At 40.8% G+C, this 18,268-nt stretch overlaps 3 protein-coding genes across 16 annotated transcripts in view; all 3 read left to right on the forward strand.

Annotated features, from left to right (window-relative positions):
- Window positions 1-7,713, forward strand: part of LOC113137077 (uncharacterized) — a 49,224-nt gene extending 41,511 nt beyond the window's left edge. For 2 of the 8 annotated variants that reach the window (XM_026318429.1, XM_026318430.1), the window contains exons 3-9: window positions 5,622-5,906; window positions 6,066-6,173; window positions 6,456-6,545; window positions 6,644-6,672; window positions 6,877-6,933; window positions 7,084-7,152; window positions 7,244-7,713. In XM_026318429.1, the coding sequence (XP_026174214.1) occupies window positions 5,622-5,906; window positions 6,066-6,173; window positions 6,456-6,545; window positions 6,644-6,672; window positions 6,877-6,933; window positions 7,084-7,152; window positions 7,244-7,345 (740 nt within the window). In that variant the 3' untranslated portion in view covers window positions 7,346-7,713. Of the gene's footprint in view, window positions 1-3,502; window positions 4,961-5,153; window positions 5,481-5,621; window positions 5,907-6,065; window positions 6,174-6,455; window positions 6,546-6,643; window positions 6,673-6,876; window positions 6,934-7,083; window positions 7,153-7,243 lie in introns of those variants that run through there. The other 6 variants (XR_003296332.2, XR_003296331.1, XM_026318431.1 and 3 more) reach the window with 5 other exon arrangements.
- Window positions 7,714-11,397: 3,684 nt separating this feature from the next.
- Window positions 11,398-13,112, forward strand: LOC113137084 (uncharacterized). Of its 3 annotated transcripts, none has more exons than XM_026318465.1 (4): window positions 11,398-11,867; window positions 12,064-12,393; window positions 12,535-12,819; window positions 12,979-13,112. In XM_026318465.1, exons 1-4 carry the CDS (start codon window positions 11,789-11,791, stop codon window positions 13,095-13,097), a joined length of 813 nt encoding a protein of 270 aa, XP_026174250.1. In that variant the 5' UTR covers window positions 11,398-11,788; the 3' UTR covers window positions 13,098-13,112. The 3 variants fall into 3 exon arrangements, with proteins under 3 accessions (XP_026174250.1, XP_026174253.1, XP_026174251.1); XM_026318468.1 differs by having other exon boundaries at window positions 12,535-12,807; XM_026318466.1 differs by having other exon boundaries at window positions 12,067-12,393.
- Window positions 13,113-15,340: 2,228 nt separating this feature from the next.
- LOC113137082 (uncharacterized) lies at window positions 15,341-18,021 on the forward strand. 5 transcript variants are annotated; one of them, XM_026318460.1, is made up of 7 exons: window positions 15,341-15,696; window positions 15,893-16,222; window positions 16,364-16,648; window positions 16,808-16,915; window positions 17,028-17,165; window positions 17,260-17,288; window positions 17,671-18,021. In XM_026318460.1, exons 1-7 carry the CDS (start codon window positions 15,618-15,620, stop codon window positions 17,752-17,754), a joined length of 1,053 nt encoding a protein of 350 aa, XP_026174245.1. In that variant the 5' UTR covers window positions 15,341-15,617; the 3' UTR covers window positions 17,755-18,021. The 5 variants fall into 5 exon arrangements, with proteins under 5 accessions (XP_026174245.1, XP_026174248.1, XP_026174247.1 ...); XM_026318463.1 differs by having other exon boundaries at window positions 17,079-17,165; XM_026318462.1 differs by having other exon boundaries at window positions 16,364-16,636.
- Window positions 18,022-18,268: the final 247 nt, after the last annotated feature.

Consider the following 18,268-nt stretch of genomic DNA (forward strand, 5'->3'; position numbering starts at 1 on the left):
CTGCAGGGTATTTGAATGTGCTGCTGTTGGTTTATCACTTTGATTTGTGTGTGTTTAGTTTGAAATGCAGTGGTTTTAACATCTGTATCTGGCTTCAGTGATGTTTTGTTTTCTGGTGTGAAAACGTATAAAGCAAAGTTTGAGGAAGTGGCTCCATTTCCTTGACTGAGACACTTGTGTTGTCAGAGCTTGTTGTGTAACATACAGTGGGTACGGAAAGTATTCAGACCCCTTTAAATTTTTCACTCTTTGTGTCATTGCAGCCATTTGCCAAAATCAAAAAAGTTCATTTTATTTCTCATTAATGTACACTCAGCACCCCATCTTGACAGAAAAAACCAGAAATGTAGAAATTTTTGCAAATTTATTAAAAAAGAAAAACTGAAATATCACATGGTCATAAGTATTCAGACCCTTTGCAGTGACACTCATATTTAACTCACATGCTGTCCATTTCTTCTGATCCTCCTTGAGATGGTTCTGCTCCTTCATTGGAGTCCAGCTGTGTTTAATTAAACTGATTGGACCTGATTAGGAAGGGCACACACCTGTCTATATAAGACCTTACAGCTCACAGTGCATGTCAGAGCAAATGAGAATCATGAGGTCGAAGGAACTGCCCAAGGAGCTCAGAGACAGAATTGTGGCAAGGCACAGATCTGGCCAAGGTTACAAAAGAATTTCTGCAGCACTCAAGGTTCCTAAGAGCGCAGTGGCCTCCATAATCCTCAAATGGAAAAAGTTTGGGACGACCAGAACTCTTCCTAGACCTGGCCGTCCAGCCAAACTGAACAATCGTGGGAGAAGAGCCTTGGTGAGAGAGGTAAAGAATAACCCAAAGATCACTGTGGCTGAGCTCCAGAGATGCAGTAGGGAGATGGGAGAAAGTTCCACAAAGTCAACTATCACTGCAGCCCTCCACCAGTTGGGGCTTTATGGCAGAGTGGCCCGACGGAAGCATCTCCTCAGTGCAAGACACATGAAAGCCAGAATAAAGTTTGCCAAAAAACACATGAAGGACTCCCAGACTATGAGAAATAAGATTCTCTGGTCTGATGAGACCAAGATTGAACTTTTTGGCGTTAATTCTAAGCGGTATGTGGGGAGAAAACCAGGCACTGCTCATCACCTGCCCAATACAATCCCTACAGTGAAACATGGTGGTGGGAGCATCATGTTGTGGGGGTGTTTTTCAGCTGCAGGGACAGGACGACTGGTTGCAACTGAAGGAAAGATGAATGCGGCCAAGTACAGAGATATCCTGGAAGAAAACTTGTTCCCGAGTGCTCAGGACCTCAGACTGGGCCGAAGGTTTACCTTTCAACAGGACAATGACCCTAAGCACACAGCTAAAATAACAAAGGAGTGGCTTCGGAACAACTCTGTGACCGTTCTTGACTGGCCCAGCCAGAGCCCTGACCTAAACCCAATTGAGCATCTCTGGAGAGACCTGAAAATGGCTGTCCACCAACGTTCACCATCCAACCTGACAGAACTGGAGAGGATCTGCAAGGAAGAATGGCAGAGGATCCCCAAATCCAGGTGTGAAAAACTTGTTGCATCATTCCCAAGAAGACTCATGGCTGTACTAGCTCAAAAGGGTGCTTCTACTCAATACTGAGCACAGGGTCTGAATACTTATGACCATGTGATATTTCAGTTTTTCTTTTTTAATAAATTTGCAAAAATTTCTACATTTCTGGTTTTTTCTGTCAAGATGGGGTGCTGAGTGTACATTAATGAGAAATAAAATTAACTTTTTTGATTTTGCCAAATGGCTGCAATGACACAAAGAGTGAAAAATCTAAAGGGGTCTGAATACTTTCCGTACCCAGTGTATGTGGTGCTGTTTCATTCCAGGCTCTGAGTAAAGATGATGATGATGAAGGTGACACAGTAACCTATGCCATAGTGAAAGCTTCCTTCACTGATCCCAGCAACCAACCAAATGAGTCCAGCTCATGTCATGAGGTCACTGTGTATTTTGTTGAAGGGTTTTATGATCCTGATCAGGATGGACTGTTGTAAAACTCTGTTTCCAGCAGGGGGTGCTGTAGGTTGACTAGTGGCTCAGTGTTTAAAGGAAAGTGTCAAACTGTCAGGCAGATTCATCATGTTGCTGTAGCGCCACCTGTAGGTGAAATGTGCTAAAAGTTTCCAGCTGCTCTGAGCTGATATGTGCACCAGTCATTTAAGTTTGGCAGTGGTCAATGAAGAATTCAAATCATTTCCTTCAAAAAAGGATGAATGTCATGTAAAATATAGAAACACTATGAATGTTAAATCATATTCTGGCTTTAGTTAATACAATTCAATTAGTGATTAAACCAAAATAACAGCTGTTTTCAGCTGCAATAAAATGGATATGAGTATTTTGTCATGTTGTTGATTGATTCAGGTCCAAATCTTCACATTTTAGTCCCAAACTATTTCAGTTCTACATATTCTGTTAGAAATATGGGCAGCATGGTGGATTAGTGGTTAGCACTGTTACCTCACAGCAAGGAGGTTCTCTTGCTGTGAGGTAACAGTAAGTAGAAGAGTGAAGGAAAGAGAAGAGAACAGAAGAAACAGGAAAAGAATTAGAAACCTCTTCACCATCAATGTACTTATGACAAGATGATATTTCTATTTGTTGCAGACCTACTGCTCAATAGATTAGCTGCCTTACTAATCCAAATTAGAGCTTATTATATTGACAGGGCTGATTGGATAAAAGTTTCAGAGTGCCAAGAAGAAGAATAGGGTGCGTTGAATTATTTCAATAAGTTGAAAGGCACACACGGTGGCATCCTAATGCCTGCTGGTGAAGAACAAAACAGTAAAGGTTCGTATGCACAGGAGCTGAAGAATGCATTCCTGAGTGGGCTTAAGCCTGAAATTTCTGGATTCATTTGAAAACATCAAATTGGCTGGCAAACGTGTGCTTTAGCTGATAATAAACACTATACTGCGCACGGGGACACTGTTCCTCAGCAAAACTCTAAAGTAAAAAAGAAAAGCAGAGAAACAACTGAAGTGTTTTATGCTGATTATGAAGAAAAACCTGTTTCCGAGTACTATGTCCAGAGTAGCGGACCTTGCACTGGGTTCCGAGGACGTCGCGGTGGAGTAAGACCTGGCAGTCAGCAATAGCCTCAGTGTGACTGCTGTTATGTCTGTGGAAAAACATGCCACTGGGCGTGAATGTGCCCACAGAGTAAGGGACGCTCTGAACAACAGGAGGGCTCAACAGCGTGACTGACAGATGAAACATTGTGTCATCTGCATAGAAGTGGTAATTAATTAATTAATACAGTGCTTCCTAATAACATTGCCTAAAGGAAACATGTATAAGGTGAACAGAATCGGTCCTAGCACAGAACTTTGTGGAACTCCATAACTAACTTTTGTGCGCGTGGAAGATTCATCATGGACATGAACAAATTGGAATCTGTCCGATAAATAAGATTGGAACCATTTTATTGCTGTTCCTGTGATTACAGTCACATGCTCCAGGCTCTGTAATAAGATGCTGTGGTTGATGGTGTCAAATGCAGCACTTAGGTCTAGAAGGACAAGTGTAGAAACAAGTCCATGTTCTGAGGCTAAGAGAAGATCATTGGTGACTTTTAACACTGCTGATTCTGTACTATGATATACTGTAAACACATAAAACATAAGTATGAAAACCTCGTTGGGGGAATGAAGGAGACTGGACCCAAGTGCAAACTAAAGAGTCTTTATTTTAGACAGACTTCAAAACATAAAGGAAATTTTGCTTAATGGGGTCAGAACAAAAGACAAAGGAGCCAGCATGCGGCGAGTCCACTACCGTAGCGTGCTGAGGTACTCCTGCAGCATCACAATATGAGGAAATGCATGAACAAAGGAACAAACTAACAGGTGAAAGAGGGACAATAAACCGCTGCCAAACAAAAGGAATGACCTCCTATAAATAGTCTGGATATGACAGGTAATAGGGCACAGGTGTGGCTTGTTAGCCTCACTGAGACCAAGCTGCAAGAATTCCCCTAGGCCACACCGTTATGAAAACCAAAATAAAGGTCTAGGAAAGGAAGTCCGACCCTGGACCATAACAGGAGTCGAATATTCTACCGAATATTTCAGCGATTGGTCGAGTACTCGGGTAAAATATGCCTTTGCATTTTGAAACAATAATACTACAGTGTAATACAAGACAGAAACAGCAATGATCCCTAAGCTGTGCAGGTCCAATAACACAAGTGATAGTACTTAAATGAATCCTCAAGGCAAACGTTTTGCTTCAGCGACTTTTTTAAAATGCTATTTCTCGAGATCCTCGAGGATTTGTTGCAGCTCTAAACGTCACCATGACTCCTGTCTGGTTTCTGAATAATTCTGTGTAAAAATGAAAAGAAGAAGTTTCAACACATTAACAGTTTTCACACCTTTAGTTTCCAGAGGCCACTTCTTCTTTTTCTTGTCCTGTGGTCTAAGTTTCCACATGTCACAAATAGACTGATAGAACAGACACAGTTTGCACTTGTTGTTTCCTTGGTACAATGATGTGCAGTGGTCGTGGTGACTCTAATAGAAATGAGTCAAATAGTGTTTTTAAAGTCGGACTTTGAGCTGCAGCAGGTGGTTTGTGTGATTGTAGAGAATTCCTGCAGTTTAGTTTGTGTAGCAGCTGATTTGACATGTTGAGCTGAAGTTTGTGTTGTTGAAGTGAAGGAGGAGTTTGTTGATCAGTCCAGTCAGAGAGAGGAAAAGCTGAAAGGCTCCACCTACATCAAGTGAAGGTGCAGAGTTGGTGTGAGGAAGTGACATGTGAGTAATGAGTGAAGTCCATATGCTTCATGTTTAAGAAGCAGCAGCTCAGAGACTCTGACAGTTGAGAGAGAGAAGAAGAGACAAATGAGAGAGAGAAGAACGATGGCTGAATTGACAGGGATTATAACGTCTTTATTTGTGATGCTGCTGATTGACTTTCCAGGTAAGGACACATGTCAGAGTTTCAGAGCATTCTTCCAACTCTGTCAGTGGGGCTTTATTGACTAAGCTTGATTTAGTGACGCTGAGATCAACATGTTGTTTGTGTTAGTGACACATTTAAAAACTGCTGCTGTATCTAAAATGATCTTCTCATGTTCTGATTAGTTTGTTATTTTCCTCTCTCAACTTCTAACCAGCAACAACTGGACAAGTTTCCTTCAACTACATCGATGTCAGAGATGGAGACGACGTCACTTTGTCTTGTGAACATGTGAAAAGTGATCAGGATAAATGTCAGAAAACTAATTGGCTCTTCAGTTTTCAAAGACAGACAGTTGACATCATTAAACAGGGTCAGATTTCCAAATCTAAATCAGACAGACTGAGTGTTACAGAGAACTGTTCTCTGGTTCTAAAGAAGGTCACAGTTGAGGATGTTGGTCGTTACACCTGCAGTCAGTTTGACACGTCAGGACGAGAACAAGGTCCAGACACTGAGGTTGTTCTGTCTGTTGTTACCAGTGAGTATTTCCATCATAATGTTTTCAGCTCAAACTGTCTTGTTAGAACAAAATACTGAAACATCACAATAATTATGATCCAGTGATGAAGTTCATTTTCCTCTTGTTGTCTTTCTCTCACAATATCTCCATCTTCACCAGTGACTGAACAGAAGCTCCATGATAAAGTGACGTTCAGCTGCCAAGTGTTTAGACATGTTCATTGTCATCAGTCAGTGAAGTGGCTGTTTCAGGATAAAGATGTGGATCAAAATAACAAAGACTTACAGACATCACAGACTGTCTGCTACGCCACTGTGACTTTTCTGGATTCTCACTTTATTTACTCATCAAGGTTTAAATTATTCAAGTGTGAAGTGACAAATACTGTCAGTGGAAAAGTGCAGAAGTTCAGCTTCAGACGTCAGAGCTCAGGTGAGGAAACAGGTGAGAATATGATGAGCTGTTTAAGACTAAAACCACCTAAAAGTTTGATTGATTTGATGGATTTGAAGTTTGAAGATGATTTTTCACCTTCAGTTACATCAGATGGAAACATGAGGAGTTTTCTACCTGAACAGTTTCTTGTGTTGTTGATTCTTTCAGGTCAGGACACGACAACAACAACAACAACAACTAAACCAACAACAACAACAACTAAACCAACAAAAACAACAACAACAACAACAACAAATGATTCTACAAATCTACCAGGTCAATTTTTATCTCATGGTTTTATTTCAATTAAATGTTGTTTTTATTTTATGTTTGATGGTTTTTCATTGACAAAACCAATTTTAAATGAACTTACTAATGGACTAAACTGATGAGATCTGTTTTTCATCAAATATGAACACTTGAACATGTTTGCAGTGATGCAGTGGGACGATTAGACCCTGTAGTGGAATTAAGTGTAAATCAGTTTCTGTCTCTCGTGGCTGTGGACGGAGAAATCTGCAGTCACAGTTGTTGTTGATGTTTTTATTGTGTTTCCAGATTGGGGGTGGGGGCTCATCGCTGTGACTGTGAGTTTAGCTGCGCTGGTGATAATTGTGCTGCTGGTCCAAAGATATAAGAGAAGAACAGGTGAGAGCGTCACTGATCAGACTGTTAGAAACAGGAAGTTTTGATGAACCTGGATTTTTGCTGTTGAAGATAAAGTCGACTCTGTTTTGTCTCTTCAGGAAAGAAAACACAGACGGATGAAAACGCTGTGAGTTGTCAATTCCATCACCAGATTTATAGATTTTTGACTTCACAGTACAAACATGGTCCTTTTCCATTAATATTATTTTAACAGTGGTTCTGTAAAATGAAATCTGAGCAAAACATCATGTGCACCAACATGAATGTGATCAACCATCACAGAACCTGAGTTTGACTCAATGTAACTAGACTGGTTTGTTTGTTTGTTCAGGGACTGAGCTTAAACACAGCAGGGACTCAGTCTGGTCCAGAAACCAGTCAGGACACGGTGAGATCTCACACTACATACTGTACAGTTACACACTATAACTCATGGGTCCAATGTTCTTCTGCCTGGGAGCTAAATGGTTCCAGCGTGGACCGTAGAACCACAGTCCACTTGTTCCCGAGCGGCCGTCATGTTGTCTTCTCTGTGCAGGCTGATCCTGAGGATGGAGTTTCCTACGCATCCGTCAGCTACACCAGGAAGACCAAGAGTAAAGCCCAGGTGAGATCTCTGCTTGGTGACACTGTGGTGTTGTGTTGGTCATAATCTGTTGTGTTCAGTGGGTCATTTCTGTGCTGCTGTTTCCTTCCAGGTTCACAATGAAGATGAAGATGATGCAGTGACCTACAGCACTGTGAAAGTTTCCTCCTCTTCTGCTGCTGATCCCAGCAGCCTCTACGCTTCCATCAACTAACCAACCAAATAACAGGCCACAGTGCAGTCACATCTCATTTCATTACAGCTGTTTTACAGCGTAACTGGTCAGTGACAGATTCCTGATGAAGACACAAACTGTTTTTATGCTCAGAGTGAATTTTAGCAGAATTCACCTGCTGTCTTCTCTGTGCAGTCCAAGTTCTGAAGACCATTTGACAGTTGTTCCTGGTGTTGTTACCATGTACATACAATTTGTAATTATTGTCTTGGTGAAAAGATGTTTGTTGGACAAAAATACATGACATGCAATCTCAATATATTTTAAATGTCATGTTATTTTTATGACACTTTAATTTCAAATGTTTGTTAAACAGCAGTAAAATAAATAAAATGTACTTTCCTAAATGTCACGTGTCAACATGCCTTATTTTATCTGCACTGCAAAGTAACTTTTACTGAGTAAATTTTAAAAGCGCTACTTTTTACTTTCACCTTTTACATTTAAAATGATCATTTAACTTGTACTAAAGTAAAACTTCATCAAAGTAACAGTACTTTTACTTGAGTAGAATATCTCTGTACTCTTTCACCTGTGGTGAACAGAGAAACTGATTCTGACTTTGATTTAAACACTTTGTGTATGTTCAGAATCTGAGCCAACTTCCACCCTGATGCTTTTATTTTGAAGCCACTTCCTGTTCTCTGCTCTGTCCTCTAACCCCAGCAGCTTGACTTTGGTCATTATCCCTGTAACTGCCTTCACCTGCTCCTTGTTATTTCCTGTTCACACACTATAGAAACTTTGCTCTCAGTGTCAGTTTGTGTCTCACTATAACCCTGAGCTTCTTCACCACCTGAACAGCCTTTTGTTTGCTGGATCCCCTTCCCTGTGCTCCCCCTGATGGTAATACTCCTGACTGGACTGCAGTCCGTCTGCAGCTGGACCCAGACTGGTTCAGTCCTGTTTCTCCTGCATGTTCCTGGTCAGTAACTCAGCTTATCTGTTTAACCCTGAGCACTTTAACCAGTCTGACTAAGATCCAGTCTCCTGCTTTGCTGGTCTCACCTGTCCAGACCTCTGTCCTGCCACCACTCTGTTCACTGCTCGAGTGTGTGTGTGTTGGTCTACAGTCTGTTTCTGTCTCATAATTAAATGAGTCCAACTCATGTCATGAGGTCACTGTGTATTTTGTTGAAGGGTTTTATGATCCTGATCAGGATGGACTGTTGTTAAACTCTGTTTCCAGCAGGGGGTGCTGTAGGTTAACTAGTGGCTCAGTGTTTAAAGGAAAGTGTCAAACTGTCAGGCAGATTCATCATGTTACTGTAGCGCCACCTGTAGGTGAAATGTCCTAAAGGTTTCCAGCTGCTCTGAGCTGATATGTGCACCAGTCATTTAAGTTTGGCAGTGGTCAATGAAGAATTCAAATCATTTCCTTCAAAAAAGGATGAATGTCATGTAAAATATAGAAACACTCTGAATCTTAAATCATATTCTGGCTTTAGTTAATACAATTCAATTAGTGATTAAACCAAAATAACAGCTTTTTTCAGCTGCAGTAAAATGGATATGAGCATTTTGTCATGTTGTTGATTGATTCAGGTCCAAATCTTCACATTTTAGTCCCAAACTATTTCAGTTCTACATATTCTGTTAGAAATATGGGCAGCATGGTGGATTAGTGGTTAGCACTGTTACCTCACAGCAAGGAGGTTCTCTTGCTGTGAGGTAACAGTAAGTAGAAGAGGGAAGGAAAGAGAAGAGAAAGAAGAAACAGAAAAAGAATTAGAAACCTCTTCACCATCAATGTATTTATGACAAGATGATATTTCTATTTGTTGCAGACCTACTGCTCAATAGATTAACTACCTTACTAACCCAAATTAGAGCTTATTTTATTGACAGGGCTGATTGGATAAAAGTTTTAGTGTGCCAAGAAGAAGAATAGGGTGCGTTGAATTATTTCAATAGGTTGAAAGGCACACACAGTGGCATCCTAATGCCTGCTGGTGAAGAACAAAACGGTAACGGTCCGTATGCACAGGAGCTGAAGAATGCATTCCTGAGTGGGCTTAAGCCTGAAATTTCTGGATTCATTTGAAAACATCAAATTGGCTGGCAAACGTGTGCTTTAGCTGATAATAAACACTATACTGCGCACGGGGACACTGTTCCTCAGCAAAACTCTAAAGTAAAAAAGAAAAGCAGAGAAACAACTGAAGTGTTTTATGCTGATTATGAAGAAAAACCTGTTTCCGAGTATTATTTCCAGAGTAGCGGACCTTGCACTGGGTTCCGAGGACGTCGCGGTGGAGTAAGACCTGGCAGTCAGCAATAGCCTCAGTGTGACTGCTGTTATGTCTGTGGAAAAACATGCCACTGGGCGTGAATGTGCACACAGAGTAAGGGACGCTCTGAACAACAGGAGGGCTCAACAGCGTGACTGACAGATGAAACACTGTGTCATCTGCATAGAAGTGGTAATTAATTAATTAATACAGTGCTTCCTAATAACATTGCCTAAAGGAAACATGTATAAGGTGAACAGAATCGGTCCCAGCACAGAACTTTGTGGAACTCCATAACTAACTTTTGTGCGCGTGGAAGTTTCATCATGGACATGAACAAATTGGAATCTGTCCAATAAATAAGACTGGAACCATTTTGCTGCTGTTCCTGTGATTCCAGTCTCTGTTGTTAGGCCCCGAGTCTTGTCTTCCTGTCTGTCCCTTATTTTGGTCAGTTTCCTGTGTTCCGTTTCTGTTCAGTGTTAATCCCAGTTAGCTTTGTGTCCGTGCTCATTAGTTAGATTATGTTCACCTGTGTCTTGAGTGGTGTATATATGTCCCTGGTTTCCCTTTGTTCCCTGCCGGAACATTAGTTACATTCGTTCGAGGAGTTGTGTTAGTTTCTGTTTCCCTGCCTGCCTGCCCGCCCGCCGAGTAGCAGAGAATATTTTTGTATTTTGCCCTGGACGATCCAGGGAGAATAAAAGCCTGCAGTGTCCTGCGTTTGGGTCCTCACAACTCTTTCTTGCACCGCCGACACCCGAGGGCTTAACATCTGTAATAAGATGCTGTGGGTCATGGTGTCAAATGCAGCACCAAGGTCTAGCAGGACAAGTATAGAAACAAGTCCATGTTCTGAGGCTAAGAGAAGATCATTGGTGACTTTTTTCTGTAAACACATAAAGCATAAGTATGAAAATCTCGTTATGTAAACTGTTGATTGTAAAAATAGTCACATGACTTCAGTGTTGACTCAGTCTTGTGGGGACAAAAGCAGGCCCCTGTTGTCAAACATGACTAAAGCTGTAGCTATCGATTGTTTTTGGAGTTTTTAAGTTTCCCTGGAGGGGGAATGAAGGAGACTGCCACCCAAGTGCAAAATAAGGAGTCTTTATTTTTTAAGTCCACTACCGTAGCGTGCTGAGGTACTCCTGCAGCATCACAATATGAGGTAAGGCATGAACAAAGGAACAAACTAACAGGTGAAAGAGGGACAATAAACCGCTGCCAAACAAAGGGAATGACCTCCTATAAATAGTCTGGAGATGACAGGTAATAGGGCACAGGTGTGGCTTGTTAGCCTCACTGAGTCCAAGCTGCCAGAATTCCCCAGAATTCCCCTAGAAAACCAAAATAAAGTTCCAGGAAAGGAAGTCCGACCCTGGACCATAATAGGAGTTGAATATTCTACAGAATATTTCAGCGATTGGTCGAGTACTCGGGTAAAATATACTTTTGCATTTTGAAACAATAATACTACAGTGTAATACATGACAGAAAGAGCAATGATCCCTAAGCTGTGCAGGTCCAATAACAGAAGTGATAGTACTTAAATGAATCCTCAAGGCAAAGGTTTTGCTTCAGGGACTTTTTTAAAATGCTATTTCTCTAGTTCCTCGAGGATTTGTTGCAGTTCTAAACATCACCATGACTCCTGTCAGGTTTCTGAAAAATTCTGTGTAAAAATGAAAAGAAGTTTCAACACATTAACAGTTTTCACACCTTTAGTTTCCAGAGGCCACTTCTTCTTTTTCTTTTCCTGTGGTCTAAGTTTCCACATGTCACAAATCGACTGATAGAACAGACACAGTTTGCACTTGTTGTTTCCTTGGTACAATGATGTGCAGTGGTCGTGGTGACTCTAATAGAAATGAGTCAAATAGTGTTTTTAAAGTCGGACTTTGAGCTGCAGCAGGTGGTTTGTGTGATTGTAGAGAATTCCTGCAGTTTAGTTTGTGTAGCAGCTGATTTGACATGTTGAGCTGAAGTTTGTGTTGTTGAAGTGAAGGAGGAGTTTGTTGATCAGTCCAGTCAGAGACAGGAAAAGCTGAAAGGCTCCACCTACATCAAGTGAAGGTGCAGAGTTGGTGTGAGGAAGTGACATGTGAGTAATGAGTGAAGTCCATATGCTTCATGTTGAAGAAGCAGCAGCTCAGAGACTCTGACAGTTGAGAGAGAGAAGAAGAGACAAATGAGAGAGAGAAGAACGATGGCTGAATTGACAGGGATTATAACGTCTTTATTTGTGATGCTGCTGATTGACTTTCCAGGTAAGGACACATGTCAGAGTTTCAGAGCATTCTTCCAACTCTGTCAGTGGGGCTTTATTGACTAAGCTTGATTTAGTGACGCTGAGATCAACATGTTGTTTGTGTTAGTGACACATTTAAAAACTGCTGCTGTATCTAAAATGATCTTCTCATGTTCTGATTAGTTTGTTATTTTCCTCTCTCAACTTCTAACCAGCAGAAACTGGACAAGTTTCCTTCATCAACATCGATGTCAGAGATGGAGACGACGTCACTTTGTCTTGTGAAAATGTGAAAAGTGATCAGGATAAATGTCAGAAAACTAATTGGTTCGTCGATTATCCAGGACAGACAGAAAGAGTTGAGATTATTACACAGGGTCAGATTTCCAAATCTAAACCAGACAGACTGAGTGTTACAGAGAACTGTTCTCTGGTTCTAAAGAAGGTCACAGTTGAGGATGTTGGTCGTTACACCTGCAGACAGTTTGACACATCAGGACGACAACAAGGTTCAGACTCTGTGGTTTTTCTGTCTGTTGTTACCAGTGAGTATTTCCATCATAATGTTTTCAGCTCAAACTGTCTTGTTAGAACAAAATACTGAAACATCACAATAATTATGATCCAGTGATGAAGTTCATTTTCCTCTTGTTGTCTTTCTCTCACAATATCTCCATCTTCACCAGTGACTGAACAGAAGCTCCATGATAAAGTGACGTTCAGCTGCCAAGTGTTTAGGCAGGATGATTGTTATCACCTAGTGAAGTGGCTGTTTCAGGATAAAGATGTGGATCAAAATAACAAAGACTTCCAGACATCACAGACTGTCTGCTACGCCAATGTGGCTTTTCTGGATTCTCACTTTATTTACTCATCAAGGTTTAAATTATTCGAGTGTGAAGTGACAAATACTGACAGTGGAAAAGTGCAGAGGTTCAGCTTCAGACGTCAGAGCTCAGGTGAGGAAACAGGTGAGAATATGATGAGCTGTTTAAGACTAAAACCACCTAAAAGTTTGATTGATTTGATGGATTTGAAGTTTGAAGATGATTTTTCACCTTCAGTTACATCAGATGGAAACATGAGGAGTTTTCTACCTGAACAGTTTCTTGTGTCGTTAATTCTTTCAGGTCAGGACACAACAACAACAACTAAACCAACAACAATGAAACAAACAACATCATCAACAGGTAAAAGCATCACAACAGTCAGTAATTCTGATTTTACAAACCTAGTCACAGCTAATTAACTTATGAAGACAAATCATTGTTCATCTGATGGATCTGAAGTTTCACTATTACAACATTGTTTGATGAGTTTTTGGCCGATGATGAACATGAAGGATTTTCTCACTGTGCAGTTTGTCTTTGGTTTGTTCAGGTGAAGATGGAACAACAACAACAACAACAACAAATGATTCTACAAATCTACCAGGTCAATTTTTATCTCATGGATTTATTTCAATTAAATGTTCTTTTTATTTTATGTTTGGTGGTTTTTCATTGACAAAACCAATTTTAAATGAACTTACTAATGGACTAAACTGATGAGATCTGTTTTTCATCAAATGTGAACACTTGAACATGTTTGCAGTGATGCAGTGGGACGATTAGACCCTGTAGTGGAATTAAGTGTAAATCAGTTTCTGTCTCTCGTGGCTGTGGACGGAGAAATCTGCAGCCACAGTTGTTGTTGATGTTTTTATTGTGTTTCCAGATTGGGGGTGGGGGCTCATCGCTGGGACTGTGAGTTTAGCTGCGCTGGTGATAATTGTGCTGCTGGTCCAAAGATATAAGAGAAGAACAGGTGAGAGCGTCACTGATCAGACTGTTAGAAACAGGAAGTTTTGATGAACCTGGATTTTTGCTGTTGAAGATAAAGTCGACTCTGTTTTGTCTCTTCAGGAAAGAAAACACAGACGGATGAAAACGCTGTGAGTTGTCAATTCAATCATCAGATTTATAGATTTTTGACTTCACAGTACAAACATGGTCCTTTTCCATGAATATTATTTTAATAGTGGGTCTGTAAAATGAAATCTGAGCAAAACATCATGTGCACCAACATGAATGTGATCAACCATCACAGAACCTGAGTTTGACTCAATGTAACTAGACTGGTTTGTTTGTTTGTTCAGGGACTGAGCTTAAACACAGCAGGGACTCAGTCTGGTCCAGAAACCAGTCAGGACACGGTGAGATCTCACACTACACACTGTAAAGTTACACACTATAACTCATGGGTCCAATGTTCTTCTGCCTGGGAGCTAAATGGTTCCAGCGTGGACCATAGAACCACAGTCCACATGTTCCTGAGCGGCCGTCATGTCGTCTTCTCTGTGCAGGCTGATCCTGAGGATGGAGTTTCCTACGCCTCCGTCAGCTACACCAAGAAGACCAAGAGTAAAGCCCAGGTGAGATCTCTGCTTGGTGACACTGTGGTGTTGTGTTGGTCATAATCTGTTGTGTTCAGTGGGTCATTTCTGTGCTGCTGTTTCCTTCCAGGTTCACAATGAAGATGAAGATGATGCAGTGACCTACAGCACTGTGAAAGTTTCCTCCTCTTCTGCTGCTGATCCCAGCAGCCTCTACGCTTCCATCAACTAACCAACCAAATAACAGGCCACAGTACAGTCACATCTCATTTCATTACAGCTCTTTTACAGCGTAACTGGTCAGTGACAGATTCCTGATGAAGACACAAACTGTTTTTATGCTCAAAGTGAATTTTAGCAGAATTCACCTGCTGTCTTCTCTGTGCAGTCCAAGTTCTGAAGACCATTTGACAGTTGTTCCCGGTGTTGTTACCATGTACATACAGTTTGTAATTATTCAGAGGCTGCAGGTCACACTATGTAGAAAGTCTTGTTTCTGTTAGAAATGACTGACAGCTGGCAGAGCTTTTCCTGCAGTTGAATTTGCATCAAATCTAAAGGTGTGACCACTGGCAGTAACATCTAGTTGTTATGTTCTACTGTGAAGGACTGGTGACCTGTCCAGGGTGGACCCCTGGCTTTCACCCAAAAAGAGCTGGAATAGGCTCCAGCAGATCCCTGGGACCCTGGTTAGGACTAAGGGGGTACAGATGATGGATAGATGTTATTTTCTGAAATTCTGATCTCAGTGTTGTACATATTATTTCCATGTTGATGATAATTTTGTAACTTATTGTTGTAAATATCTTTGTGTCCAGGTGGAGATGGAGCAGGTTATTAGTATCACAATGTAAAGTAACAAGAACAGTGAAATACAAACATCTAATATTGATATAAACTTGGTCATCACAGGTCATATGGCAAAAGAAAAATCTCCATGTTTTTGTTTGAAGTTATTTGCAATAAAAATATTAAACAGAACATGAACAGAGAAGATCCTGTACAAAATATGTGCAACATGACACAGTCGGACACTGATCATGTCACAAATAGACTGATAGAACAGACACAGTTTGCACTTGTTGTTTCCTTGGTACAATGATGTGCAGTGGTCGTGGTGACTCTAATAGAAATGAGTCAAACTGTGTTTTTTAGACGTTGAGCTGACGACATTTCCTAAGTGTCTTAATCATGACAAAAGTCAGATGTTACCTGTTGAGAAATTGTGAAAAATTTCCAAGACAGGAAAAGCTGAAAGGCTCCACCTACATCAAGTGAAGGTGCAGAGTTGGTGTGAGGAAGTGACATGTGAGTAATGAGTGAAGTCCATATGCTTCATGTTGAAGAAGCAGCAGCTCAGAGACTCTGACAGTTGAGAGAGAGAAGAAGAGACAAATGAGAGAGAGAAGAACGATGGCTGAATTGACAGGGATTATAACGTCTTTATTTGTGATGCTGCTGATTGACTTTCCAGGTAAGGACACATGTCAGAGTTTCAGAGCATTCTTCCAACTCTGTCAGTGGGGCTTTATTGACTAAGCTTGATTTAGTGAAGCTGAGATCAACATGTTGTTTGTGTTAGTGACACATTTAAAAACTGCTGCTGTATCTAAAATGATCTTCTCATGTTCTGATTAGTTTGTTATTTTCCTCTCTCAACTTCTAACCAGCAGAAACTGGACAAGTTTCCTTCATCAACACCGATGTCAGAGATGGAGACGACGTCACTTTGTCTTGTGAAAATGTGAAAAGTGATCAGGATAAATGTCAGAAAACTAATTGGTTTGTCGATTATCCAGGACAGACAGAAAGAGTTGAGATTATTACACAGGGTCAGATTTCCAAATCTAAACCAGACAGACTGAGTGTTACAGAGAACTGTTCTCTGGTTCTAAAGAAGGTCACAGTTGAGGATGTTGGTCGTTACACCTGCAGACAGTTTGACACATCAGGACGACAACAAGGTTCAGACTCTGTGGTTTTTCTGTCTGTTGTTACCAGTGAGTATTTCCATCATAATGTTTTCAGCTCAAACTGTCTTGTTAGAACAAAATACTGAAACATCACAATAATTATGATCCAGTGATGAAGTTCATTTTCCTCTTGTTGTCTTTCTCTCACAATATCTCCATCTTCACCAGTGACTGAACAGAAGCTCCATGATAAAGTGACGTTCAGCTGCCAAGTGTTTAGGCAGGATGATTGTTATCACCTAGTGAAGTGGCTGTTTCAGGATAAAGATGTGGATCAAAATAACAAAGACTTCCAGACATCACAGACTGTCTGCTACGCCACTGTGACTTTTCTGGATTCTCACTTTATTTACTCATCAAGGTTTAAATTATTCAAGTGTGAAGTGACAAATACTGACGGTGGAAAAGTGCAGAAGTTCAGCTTCAGACGTCAGAGCTCAGGTGAGGAAACAGGTGAGAATATGATGAGCTGTTTAAGACTAAAACCACCTAAAAGTTTGATGGATTTGATGGATTTGAAGTTTGAAGATGATTTTTCACCTTCAGTTACATCAGATGGAAACATGAGGAGTTTTCTACCTGAACAGTTTCTTGTGTTGTTGATTCTTTCAGGTCAGGACACAACAACAACAACAACAACAACAACAACAACAACTAAACCAACAACAACAACAACAACAACAACTAAACCAACAGCAGGTGATTCTCCAAAAGCATCAGGTGTTTTTTTTTTCTCTTTCCCTTTTTACATTTCTTTATTTTCCATGTGAACATGTTGTTATTTGATGATATTGTCAAACAACACACACATTCTTGTCTCTTTAACCTGAAGGATTTGGCCCAGAACAGAAAACTGACCCACAATGTTTGAATGGTTTTCCAGGTTGGTGGAGGTTCATTATCGTCTCTGTGGGTTTAGCAACTCTCATAATTATTGTTGTCACCGTCAACGTGTGGACGAGAACTAAAGGTGAGAACGTTCACTGGTGAAATATTAGAATGACAGTTTCAATCATTTGAGATTTTCTCTGTTGAAGCTGAAGTCGACTCTTTTGTCTTTTTAGGGAAGAAAACCCAGATGGATAAAAACACTGTGAGTATAAAAGTGAGAAATCACATGTTTCTACATTGATGACTTTCCAGAGCAAAGCAGTGTTTGTGCTCTTTGCTCTTCACTATGAACTGTGGGGGCTGGATATATCAGATTAATTTGCATTTCCTCCTGCTAAATGTGCTTCAGTGGAAGCCTGAAGGTCAGAGGAGGCTGTGACTGGGAAGTTGTGGGTTTGAATCCCTGGATCTGAGAGTGTGTGTTGGGAAAGTGGATGAGTGATGCTCTCATCTGCTCCACTGACTCTCAGGGAAGTTCCCTTGAGCAAGGCACTGAACTCCAGCTGTTCCTCTGCAGCTGCTCTGTGCTCCAACACTGATTTGGTTTAACTGAGACTCTCAGTGTGTTGTGTTGTTGTTCACAGGGACGTGATGGTGATGATGATGGTGAAGGTAGAGTGAAATATGAAAACGTTGGAGACCCTTCTGTTTCTGTCAGACTCCACTGATCAACTGGGAAACACTGTGAAAGCGTCTTTCTCTGCTGGAGTCTCCACTGATCCCAGAAACCTCTACGCTACCATCAACAAACCAACCAAACCAAAGACATTTGTCACAGTATGGCTGCATCTCATTTCATCACACTTTTTCAAATTCCTTTTTCTGACTGTAAAGAGACTTTTCACCTAAAATGAGTGTAGTAGCTTAATGAATCTAACAGTCAGCATCATATGGCAGAAATGTGAATAGAGCATAATAAATGACATTTAGCTTGATGAGCTTCCTACAGGGTATTTGAATGTGCTGCTGTTGGTTTATCACTTTGATTTGTGTGTGTTTAGTTTGAAATGCAGTGGTTTTAACATCTGTATCTGGCTTCAGTGATGTTTTGTTTTCTGGTGTGAAAACGTATAAAGCAAAGTTTGAAGAAGTGGCTCCATTTTCCTGACTGAGACACTTGTGTTGTCAGAGCTTGTTGTGTAATATATGTGGGTAGGTTAGGTTCAGACCTTAATCCTGACC

The sequence above is a fragment of the Mastacembelus armatus genome, chromosome 24, assembly GCF_900324485.2.
Source record: "Mastacembelus armatus chromosome 24, fMasArm1.2, whole genome shotgun sequence".
In the NCBI taxonomy this organism is placed as follows: domain Eukaryota; kingdom Metazoa; phylum Chordata; class Actinopteri; order Synbranchiformes; family Mastacembelidae; genus Mastacembelus; species Mastacembelus armatus.

Bases quoted from the DNA above. Each gene is read 5' to 3' on its own strand.
- LOC113137084 (XM_026318465.1), top strand. From the start codon at position 11,789: ATGAGAGAGAGAAGAACGATGGCTGAATTGACAGGGATTATAACGTCT. The intron at 12,394-12,534 runs GTGAGTATTTCC...CATCTTCACCAG, and splicing joins TTTTCTGTCTGTTGTTACCA to TGACTGAACAGAAGCTCCAT. The intron at 12,820-12,978 runs GTGAGAATATGA...TAATTCTTTCAG, and splicing joins GAGCTCAGGTGAGGAAACAG to GTCAGGACACAACAACAACA.
- LOC113137082 (XM_026318460.1), top strand. From the start codon at position 15,618: ATGAGAGAGAGAAGAACGATGGCTGAATTGACAGGGATTATAACGTCT. The intron at 15,697-15,892 runs GTAAGGACACAT...ACTTCTAACCAG, and splicing joins GCTGCTGATTGACTTTCCAG to CAGAAACTGGACAAGTTTCC. The intron at 16,649-16,807 runs GTGAGAATATGA...TGATTCTTTCAG, and splicing joins GAGCTCAGGTGAGGAAACAG to GTCAGGACACAACAACAACA.